Source organism: Salmo salar, chromosome ssa11 (genome assembly GCF_905237065.1).
Source record: "Salmo salar chromosome ssa11, Ssal_v3.1, whole genome shotgun sequence".
Lineage (NCBI taxonomy): Eukaryota > Metazoa > Chordata > Actinopteri > Salmoniformes > Salmonidae > Salmo > Salmo salar.
This window is the reverse complement of record NC_059452.1, coordinates 37,231,876-37,244,093: the sequence shown is the minus strand read 5'-3', so window position 1 is coordinate 37,244,093 and position 12,218 is coordinate 37,231,876. Positions and strand designations below refer to the sequence as shown.

The 12,218-nt window shown below is 42.2% G+C and overlaps 1 protein-coding gene across 1 annotated transcript in view; it reads left to right on the top strand.

Annotated features, from left to right (window-relative positions):
- LOC106591416 (A disintegrin and metalloproteinase with thrombospondin motifs 17) overlaps positions 1-12,218 on the top strand; it is a 200,131-nt gene that overhangs the window by 68,599 nt on the left and 119,314 nt on the right. Inside the window, exon 7 of the mRNA XM_045689469.1 lies at positions 1,660-1,703. Within this exon, the coding sequence (XP_045545425.1) occupies positions 1,660-1,703 (44 nt within the window). The remainder of the gene's footprint in view (positions 1-1,659; positions 1,704-12,218) is intronic.

Genomic DNA, 12,218 nt, shown 5'->3' with positions numbered 1-12,218 from the left:
TCTGTGTGTGTATATGTGTGTGTGTGTGGTGCATGTGTACATGTGTGTGTGCATGGCTCAGGCTTGTTAACAGAGTTCAAAGGCATCTCTGGTTTGAACCCACCTGGACCGTACAGATGGGTCATTAACAGTGTTTTACTAACCGGACCACTATAGAGGTGGGGCAGATCTTTAAACTGTAGAGGAGGGCAGATATTTAAACTGTAGAGGAGGGCAGATCTTTAAACTGTAGAGGAGGGGGGCAGATCTTTAAACTGTAGAGGAGGACAGATCTTTAAACTGTAGAGGAGGGCAGATCTTTAAACTGTAGAGGAGGGGGCAGATCTTTAAACTGTAGAGGAGGGCAGATCTTTATACTGTAGAGGAGGGCAGATCTTTATACTGTAGAGGAGGGCAGATCTTTAAACTGTAGAGGAGGGCAGATCTTTAAACTGTAGAGGAGGGCAGATCTTTATACTGTAGAGGAGAGCAGATCTTTAAACTGTAGAGGAGGGCAGATATTTAAACTGTAGAGGAGGGCAGATCTTTAAATGTCTTTGGAGACCATCCCAATACGTACCCTTTCTGTTTTGGTTAAAGTCTCTCTCTCTCTTTCTCTCTCTCTCTCTCTCTCTCTCTGTCTCTCTCCCTCGCTATGTCTCTCTCTCTCTGTGTCCTGTCTTGCCTGCTACTTACAAAGTCACTCTCCACTCAGGGGTTCCACAGTACAGTGTGAACAGAAAGCATGGGTGCGTTCCAAATGGCACCCTATTCCAATAGGGCTCTGGTTAAAGTACTGCACTATGTAGGGCATAGGGTGCCATTTGGTACGTAGACCATGTCAAATCACTGCTTAACAGTGGGGACAAAGAGGGTCTGGGGTTCTCAGTGGTGGGAATGAGAGTCCCTGGCTTGTCTCCCTGCATGTACTGGAACGGGCCTTACACTGGTTGGCCGGTCCCCATGGTAACCAACATAAGCTGTGTGTTTGTGTGTTTGTGTGTTTGTGTGTGTGTGTGTGTGTGTGTGTGTGTGTGTGTGTGTGTGTGTGTGTGTGTGTGTGTGTGTGTGTGTGTGTGTGTGTGTGTGTGACTATGCCACAGCGAAGGAGACGTGGAATGTTTGAGTTGAGGGCTGCTAGCTGTTTTTCCAGCCTGAACTACAGTACATAGATTAGGGAGAACACAATCACCGTACATTGTACATTAACCCCTCTATGTACCACTATTCTGGTGTAACGCTGACAGCAAATGGCAGTGGACATTTCCACATAAGTCATATTTTTCACTTGGTCATGGATTGATGTCAGTGGGAGACTAAGTGAAAATTCAACTGAAGTGAAAGTGAGGATTCAGCTGGTGGATTGAACTAATATGACCAATTAAAATGTTTAAAGCATGCATGTACAATACAATTGTAATTTATTTAGATTCCTTCGAACATATTTTGGGTTTTATTTCTCTTATCAACACTCTGGGTGAAGTTTCCCTTAGGGATAGATCTAGGATCAGCTTCCCCTCCCCAATCTTAACCTTAACATAAGTGTGGAAAATGCTAAATTTACCCAGATCAGCATCCATGGGAAACTTCACCCTACACCCTTATCAACGCAGTAGCATTGCAGGATGAGGTCAGATGGACTGAACTTGTTATAATACTGTTCTTGCCGTCTCGTTGCAGGACTGACTTCTGCGTGCACAAAGACCAGCCCTGTGACACAGTGGGTGAGGAATCACAACCGTGTGTGTGTGTGTGTGTGTGTGTGTGTGTGTGTGTGTGTGTGTGTGTGTGTGTGTGTGTGTGTGTGTGTGTGTGTGTGTTGAAATAGTCTGTCGGTGGCCCTTGTTGACCTCTGACATTCCTGTCCCCTGAAAAGGATAAGCAGGTGACATTTCAACCCGCCTGGTCTGTAGAAACCTCTCAAGCACACACACACACACACACACACTCACACACACACACACACACACACACACACACACACACACACACACACACACACACACACGCACACACACACGCACACACACACTTATACTCTCTCACACGCGCACACACACACGCACACACTTTGGAGATAAAACCACACACACACTGCAGATAAAACCCTGCTGTAATTTGTCTGTCTCTCCCGCTCCACTGTAACTGTAATCCGTCTGTCTCTCCCGCCCCACTGTAACTCTAATTTGTCTGTCTCTCCCGCTCCACTGTAACTGTAATCCGTCTGTCTCTCCGCTCCACTGTAACTGTAATCTGTCTGTCTCTCCGCCCCACTGTAACTGTAATTTGTCTGTCTCTCCCGCTCCACTGTAACTGTAATCTGTCTGTCTCTCCCGCTCCACTGTAACTGTAATCTGTCTCTCTCTCCGCCCCACTGTAACTGTAATCTGTCTGTCTCTCCCGCTCCACTGTAACTGTAATCCGTCTGTCTCTCCCGCCCCACTGTAACTGTAATTTGTCTGTCTCTCCCGCTCCACTGTAACTGTAATCCGTCTGTCTCTCCCTCCCCACTGTAACTGTAATTTGTCTGTCTCTCCCGCTCCACTGTAACTGTAATCCGTCTGTCTCTCCGCTCCACTGTAACTGTAATCTGTCTGTCTCTCCGCTCCACTGTAACTGTAATCTGTCTGTCTCTCCGCCCCACTGTAACTGTAATTTGTCTGTCTCTCCCGCTCCACTGTAACTGTAATCTGTCTGTCTCTCCCGCCCACTGTAACTATAATCTGTCTGTCTCTCCGCCCCACTGTAACTGTAATCTGTCTATCTCTCCGCCCCACTGTAACTGTAATTATTTCCTCCTCCTCAAACAATGAGACAGATGTAAATCAGTGGCAGACATTTTTTAAAGACTAAGAGATTTTAACACACTGTGTGTGTGTACATGCGTGTGCATGTGCATTGTGTGTGTGGTTTAACTGTTACAGCCTTTATCAACTCTACAAGAAACACTAGACTCTATTATTATGGTGGGAGATTTTAATACGGTCTTAAATACCTCTATGGACCGGAAAGGAAATCACACTACAAACTATCACCCTCAGGCACTTAAGGAAATCATGAATGTCATGGATATATTGGAATTAGTGGATATATGGAGACTTAAATACCCTGATCTAGTGATATATACTTGGCGGAGGCTTAATCAAGCTAGTCGTATTGACTACTTTCTTATGCCATTCTCTCTGGCACCAAAAGTTAAAAAAGTGTTGATAGGGGACAGAATGCGGTCGGATCATCACATCATTGGCATATATATTACTCTTACAGAATTTCCACGTGGGCGAGGGTATTGGAAATTTAATCAAAGCCTACTAGATGATAAATTGTTTAGAACTAGGACAGAAGAATTTATAACTGACTTTTTCAGACATAACATAGGTACAACAGATCCCCTTATTGTATGGGACACTTTTAAGTGTGCCTTTAGAGGCCATGCAATTCAGTACTCATCTATAAAACAAAAGCAATTTAGATCAAAAGAGTCCATATTAATAAAGGAAATTGAAGGACTAACAGTACAGTTAGATAGCAATAAATACTGTACCATAGAGGCACAGAATAAGTTAGAGGAAAAACAAAAAGAAAGATCCAGTGTAATATATTATAAAAAATAAAGCGAACTGGATGGAATATGGGGAAAAATGCACCAAATTACTTTTCAATCTTCAATATAGAAATGCTACCAATTTTTTTTTAATTAAAACTTGTTACAAATGATGGAGTCACGCATGATTCACCGAATGATATTTTGAAAGAGGAGGTAAAGTACTTTAAGAATATGTTTTTGTTTCAGGCTCCGCCATCTCCACTAACTGAAACTAATTGTATGGATTTTTTTACCTAATAATAATGTAAAATTAACATCTGTACAGAAAGACTCATGTGAAGGCCAAATTACAGAGGAGGAACTTCTTGATGCAATTGGGGCCTTTAAGGATGGGAAAACTCCAGGGCTGGATGGCATCACAGTGGAAGTATACAACACTTTTTTTGATATACTCAGAGGACCATTATTAGCATGTTTTAACCACTCCTATAATAATGGTAGATGATCAGACATGCAACAAGAAGGTCTGATATCATTATTACTGAAACAGGACCCAAATGGTATATATAAAGATCCAGTCCATTAAAAAAAATCGAGACCTCTTACACTTCAGTGTTGTGATGCAAAAATCCTAGCAAAATGCTTGGCGCATTGAATTAAAAAAGTATTGTCAGATATTATTGATCCTAATCAGACAGTTTTTTTTACATGGACGATACATTGGAGATAATATAAGACAAGTACTGGAAACAATAGAATACTATGAAATATCGTGAACACCAGGCCTGGTTTTCATAGCTGATTTTGAAAAGGCTTTTGATAAAGTACGACTGGAGTTTATATATAAATGCCTAGAATATTTACATTTTGGGGAATCTCTTATAAAATGGGTTAAAATTATGTATAGTAACCCTAGGTGTAAAATAGTAAATAATGGCTACATCTCAGAAAGTTTTAAACTATCTAGAGGAGTAAAACAAGGTTGTCCACTATCGGCATATGTATTTATTATTGCCATCGAAATGTTAGCTGTTAAAATTAGATTAAACAATAATATTAAGGGATTAGAAATCCGTGGCTTAAAAACGAAGGTGTCATTGTATGCTGATGATTCATGTTTTCTTTTAAAACCACAATTAGAATCTCTCCACGGCCTCATAGAGGATCTAGATACTTTTGCTATCCTCTCTGGATTAAAACCAAATTATGATTACGTATTGGATCACAAAAAAAGTGCTAATTTTATATTACCATGTAGTTTACCAATTAAATGGTCTGACGGAGATGTGGACATACTCGGTATACAAATCCCAAAAGAAAGAAATGATCTCACTCCAATTCATTTTTATAGAAAGTTAGCAAAAATAGATAAGATCTTGCTACCATGGATTGGAAAATACCTGTCTATTTGTGGAAAAATCACCCTGATTAACTCTTTAGTCATATCACAGTTTACCTATTTGCTTATGGTTTTGCCTACACCTAGTGACCTGCTTTTTAAATTATATGAACAAAAAATATTCAATTTTATTTGGAACGGCATGCCAGACAACATTAAAAGGGCCTATTTATATAACGAATATGAATGCGGAGGGCAGAAATGATGAAATATTAAAGCATTAGACCTCTCACTAAAGGCATCATTCATACAAAAGTTATACTTAAATCCAAACTGGTTCTCTAGTAAATTGGTAAGAATGTCTCATCCTATGTTCAAGAAGGGCCTTTTCCCCTTTATTCAGATTACACCTGCTCACTTTCGGTTGTTTGAATAGGAAATCATCTCCAAAATATATTTATTTTTTAAACAAGCCTTAGAAAGTTGGTTGAAATTTCAGTTTAATCCACCTGAAAAGACAGAGCAAATAATACAACAAATATTGTGGTTAAACTCAAATATACTAATTTTAGTGAATGATATCATAAATAGGACTGGTGGAGTTATGTCACACATGCAGCTAACACAGACATATGAAAATGTCTGCTCTACCCAAAATTACAACCAATTAATTGCAGCATTACCACAAAAATGGAAGAGGCAAGTAGAAGGGGAAAAAAGTAAGGAACTTGTATGTCGGCCCCGTATTAAAGAACATACATGGTTAAAGAAAAGTGTGATAAATAAAAACATATACCTATTTCATTTAAGGACCAAAAAACTGACAGCTGTGCCATATAAATTGCAAAATAGTTGGGAAGAGATTTTTGATGTACCCATTCCATGCCACATGGTTTATGAATTGATACGCAAAACAACGCCAGATTCAAAACTTCACATTTTTCAATTTAAATTACTATACATAATTCTTGCAACCAAGAGAATGTTATATATATATATATGGGGGATACAATCTTCCCAGCTCTGCAGATTCTGCTGTGAGGAGGCAGAGTCATTAGATCATTTATTTTGGTATTGTCCATATGTAGCTCGTTTTTGGTCACAGGTCCAGGAATGGCTGAAGAATTGCAACATTTGTCTAGAACTAACGCTGCAGATAGCAATACTGGGTGATTTGAAAAGCCATAGTCAATCAATCAATAATATAATAATTAATTTACAATCTGTAGAAGCTATGAGAATAGAAAGGTTCAATACTTTTGTGAAGCATCACTGCACAGTTGAAAAATATATGGCAAATAGAAATCCAAAATGGATGATGTTGAGAGATAGATGGGAGGGGTTGAATGGAGCTGAAGGGTGGGACTAATAACAAGATAACCAATGTAAAACATACGGGGTCTGTAAAATGTATATAGGTACAGAACTTTTGTGAAATAGCACAGTTACAAATATAAATCAAACTGGATGGACATCAGAAATAGAGGAAGGACTAAAAACAAACAAAATATAACTATTGTAAAATAGATTGTGTCTGTAAAATGTGTATAAGATATATAAACTGAAGGTAGAAGCCTAAGTGTTATTGTTTATTAGTTTACTCCAATTGGGGGAAGGGTGGTAGGGTTTGCGGGGAATAATAAAGGTATATTCTAAAAAAAAGTATGTATGTCTATATAGGTATTTGTATGTATATATGTGTATATGTTTGCATGCGTGTATGTATATGGATATATATATTTACCCCAAAAATATATGGGGGATTGGAAATGATGCAGACAATTACATTGATGGAAGCAACATTCTTTCCGCAATATTAACCTGATCCATTACATTTACATTTAAGTCATTTAGCAGACGCTCTTATCCACCCCTAAATACATTTTTTTAAATAATAATAATAATAAAAATATAAAAATTAACTGCTACAGCCTCAGATTGCTTGGTTGGGTCAAAGTCAGTAGGAACATTATGTGCGGAGACTCAGCGGCTTACATAGTAGTGTTCCGCTATGAAATCCCCATCCTCAGTGTATCTGTCCTATGGAATGGCATTAAGGCATTCCTAGTGGATCTGGCCTATGAAATGGCATTATTAAAGCATTCTCAGAATGAAACATATGTGCTCCCATTATCCTGGGTGGGCTGGGGCCGAGCTTCACTCAGCAGAATATTGAGAGACATGGACCACAGACACCCTACCACTACTACCACTACTACCCCCTACCATTACTACCCCCTACCATTACTACCCCCTACCACAACTACCACTACTGCCACTACTACCACTACTACCACCTACCACCTACCACTACTACCATTACTACCCCCTACCACTACTACCACTACAACCCCCTACAACTACTACCACCTACCACTACTACCACTACTACCATTACTACCCCCTACCACTACTACCACCTAACACTACTACCACTACTACCACCTACCACTACTACCACTATTACCACCTACCAGCATTACTACCCCCTACCACTACTACCACTACTACCACCTACCACTACTACCATTACTACCCCTACCACTACTACCATTACTACCCCCTACCACTACTACCACCTAACACTACTACCACTACTACCACCTACCACTACTACCACTACTACCACCTACCAGCATTACTACCCCCTACCACTACTACCACTACTACCACCTACCACCTACCACTACTACCATTACTACCCCCTACCACTACTACCACTACCACCCCCTACCACTACTGCCACTACCACCCCCTCCCACTACTACCCCTTACCAGTACTACCCCCTACCACTACTATCCCCAACCACTACTACCACTACTACCCCTTACCACTACTACCCCTTACCACTTCTACCACTACCACCCCCTACCACTACTTCCCCCTACCACTACTACCACCTACCACTACTACCATTACTACGCCCTACCATTACTACCCCTACCACCACTACCACCTACCACTGCTACCACTACTACCACCTACCACTACTACTACTACTACTACCATTACTACCCCCTACCACTACTACCACCTACCACTACTACCACTACTACCACCTACCACCATTACTATCCCCAACCACTACTACCAATCCGACCCCTTACCACTACTACCCCTTACCACTTCTACCACTACCATCCCCTACCACTACTACTCCCTACCACTACTACCACTACAACCCCCTACCACTACTACCACTACTACCACCTACCACTACTACCATTACTACCCCCTACCACCACTACTACCTATCACTACTACCACTACTACCACCTACCACCTACCACTGCTACCACCACTACCACCTACCACTACTACCATTACTACCCCCTACCACTACTACCACTACTACCACCTACCACTACTACCATTACTACCCCTACCACTACTACCATTACTACCCCCTACCACTACTACCGCTACTACCTCCTACCACTACTGCCACTACTACCACCTACCACTACTACCACTACTACCATTACTAACCCCTACCACCACTACCACCTACCACTACTACCACCTACACCTACTACCACCTACCACTACTACCACTACTACCACCTACCACTACTATCACTACTACCACCTACCACCATTACTACCCCCTACCACTACTACCACTACTACTACCACCTACCACCTACCACCTACCACTATTACCATTGCTACCCCCTACCACTACCACTACTGCCACTACTACCACCTACCACTACTATACCCTACCACTACTGCCACTACTACCCCTACCATTACTATCCCCTACCACCACTACCACCTACCACTACTACCACTACTACCATTACTACCCCCTACCACTACTACCACCTACCACTACTACCACTACTACCACCTACCACTACTACCACTACTACCATTACTACCACTACTACCACTACTACCACCTACCACCATTACTACCCCCTACCACTACTACCACTACTACCACTACTACCACCTACCACCATTACTACCCCCTACCACTACTACCACCTACCACCTACCACTACTACCCACTACCATTACTACCACTACTACCACTACTCCCCCTACCACTACTACCACTACTACCCACTACCATTACTACCACTACTCCCCCCTACCACTACTTCCACTACTACCCCCTACCACTACTACCACTACTACCCCCTACCACTACTACTCCCTACCACTACTACCACAACCATTACTACCACTACTACCCCCTACCACTACTACCACTACTACCCCCTACCACTACTACCACAACCATTACTACCACTACTACCCCCTACCACTGCTACCCACTACCATTACTACCACTACTACCCCCTACCACTACTACCACTACTCCCCCCTACCACTACTACCACTACTACCCCCTACCACTACTACCCCCTACCACTACTACCACTACTACCCACTACCATTAATACCACTACTACCCCCTACTACCACATACATGAAATTAGAGTAGGCCCTCTTTTTGTTCACCTGGAAAATCCAGTATCAACTTTTCATCTAATTTATGACCAGGATCTCCCTGAAAGCCTCTGGTGGTGTGCAGTGATAACCTCACCTGGCAGGTGTGTGAGTGTGAGGAACTTTGACTTCCTCTGCTTTGAAGCTCACTCATACATTCTGCTGGTGTGTGTTCCTCGCCTGCAGCCATGGTTTGAGCACCTTAGATCAAGATCTAACAATAACTGTGCTGTGTGTGTATTGCGTGTGCACTGTGTGTGTGTGTGTGTGTGTACTGTGTGTGTGTACTGTGTGTGTGTGTACTTTGTGTGTGTACTGTGTGTGTGTTTGTGTACTGTGTGTTTGTGCTGTGTGTGTACTGTGTGTGTATTGTGTGTGTGTACTGTGTGTGTACTGTGTGTGTTTGTGTACTGTGTGTTTGTGCTGTGTGTGTACTGTGTGTGTATTGTGTGTGTGTACTGTGTGTGGTGTCATCATCCAACACCAACAACACCCCTGGTTGTATTATAAACATACTAACACATACACTGGTCAGTGACCCTAGTCTGTTAATCTCTGACTCTCTCGACCCTAGCTGAGTGAATTACCTGTTTCCATCCCTCCTTTCTTCTCTTCTATTGATCTGTCCATTATCCTCTCTCCTTTCAACAACATGTTCTGACACGGATGTGGTCTGTTTGTTCACACTGAGTACTTCTCTATCCACCCCCATTCCTCCCTCCCTCACTTTCCACCCCCCTCCCTCCCTCCCTCCCTCCCTCCCTCCCTCCCTCCCTCCCTCCCTCCCTCCCTCCCTCCCTCCCTCCCTCCCTCCCTCCCTCCCTCCCTCCCTCCCCCTCAAATCAAATCAAATCAAATGTATTTATATAGCCCTTCTTACATCAGGTGATATCTCAAAGTGCTGTACAGAAACCCAGCCTAAAACCCCAAACAGTAAGCAATGCAGGTGTAGAAGCACGGTGGCTAGGAAAAACTCGCTAGAAAGTCCAAAACCTAGGAAGAAACCTAGAGAGGAACCAGGCTATGAGGGGTGGCCAGTCCTCTTCTGGCTGTGCTGGGTGGAGATTATAACAGCACATGGCCAAGATGTTCAAATGTTCATAAATGACCAGCATGGTCAAATAATAATAATCATAGTAGTTGTCGAGGGTGCAACAAGTCAGCAACTCAAGAGTAAGTGTCAGTTGGCTTTTTCATAGCCGATCAAATCAAGCTTTATTTATACAGCATATTTCACACATGGAATGCTATGCAATGTGCTTTATAGGAAAAAAATAATAAAAAACAATGAAAATTGTTTTTACTACACAACAAACATTTACTACGCAACAAACATAAGATACAAATTTAAAGAATAACAATAAAAACTGAATGACTAAAAAGCATCCTGAGGAAAAGCAAGGGTAAACATATGCGTTTTAAGATCTCTTTTAAATATGTCCACAGTTTCAGCGCTCCTCAAGGCTGCCTCTTCATACCTCTTGGTGCTTTGGGATAGTTAAAAGGCCAGTGGCAGAGGACCTGAGGGACCTACTGGGTACATAACGTAAAAGCATGTCTGACATGTATTGGGGTGAACAATCATGGATTGATTTAAAAACCATTAGAAGAATCTTAAAATGAATTCTAAAACTGGCAGCCCGTGCAGAGACCTTAACATCGGTGTAATGTGTGCTGTCCTTCCCTCCCATAGGAATCTCATACATGTTTTGGGGTGATATAATATACGTTTTGAGGTGTTCAGAGGCCCATTGTGAGGTTGGATTGTTTCAAAAGGGACCGTTGACCACTATCATCTACCATAATGGAAACATAGCCAGCTAAAAGCCCCTCTGATGTCATAATCTCAAAGGCTATCCTGTCTGTCACTCCTGGGTCTCTCTTGACACCCGTTGTGGTTCTTGTCTTTGGAACGAGTGACTCTGTTAGCAGCAAAACATCAGTAAAGGGGAGAATATTCTGGATGACTCTGATTGGTCCTGTTTTCCTCAGTCTCTCTCAGTTCTGTGTCTCATGCATTATTATCATTGTAATGGTGTGAAACCTGCAGCCACTAGTCATGCCTGGCCCTGCTATGTACCAGACTGTACTACACAGTACCATTACTGTAAGGGTTAAACCTTCAACGCCTGGTCCTAACCTGTACCATTACTGTAAGGGCTAAACCTTCAACGCCTGGTCCTAACCTGTACCATTACTGTAAGGGCTGAACCTTCAATGCCTGGTCCTAACCTGTACCATTACTGTAAAAGTTAAACCTTCAATGCCTGATCCTAACCTGTACCATTACTGTAAGGGCTAAACCTTCAACGCCTGGTCCTAATCTGTACCATTACTGTAAAGGTTAATCCTTCAACGCCTGGTCCTAACCTGTTCCATTACTGTAAGGGCTGAACCTTCAATGCCTGGTCCTAACCTGTACCATTACTGTAAGGGTTAAACCTTCAACGCCAGGTCCTAATCTGTACCATTACTGTAAAGGTTAATCCTTCAACGCCTGGTCCTAACCTGTACCATTACTGTAAGGGTTAAACCTTAAACTCTGGTCCTAATCTGTACCATTACTGTAAGTGTTAAATCTTCAATGCCTGGTCTTAATCTGTAAGATTACTGTAAAGGTTAATCCTTCAACACCTGGTCCTAACCTGTACCATTACTGTAAGGGCTAAACCTTCAACGCCTGGTCCTAACCTGTACCATTACTGTAAGGGCTAAACCTTCAACGCCTGGTCCTAACCTGTACCATTACTGTAAAGGCTAAACCTTCAACGCCTGGTCCTAACCTGTACCATTACTGTAAGGGCTAAACCTTCAACGTCTGGTCCAAACCTGTACCATTACTGTAAGGGTTAAACCTTCAACGTCTGGTCCTAACCTGTACCATTACTGTA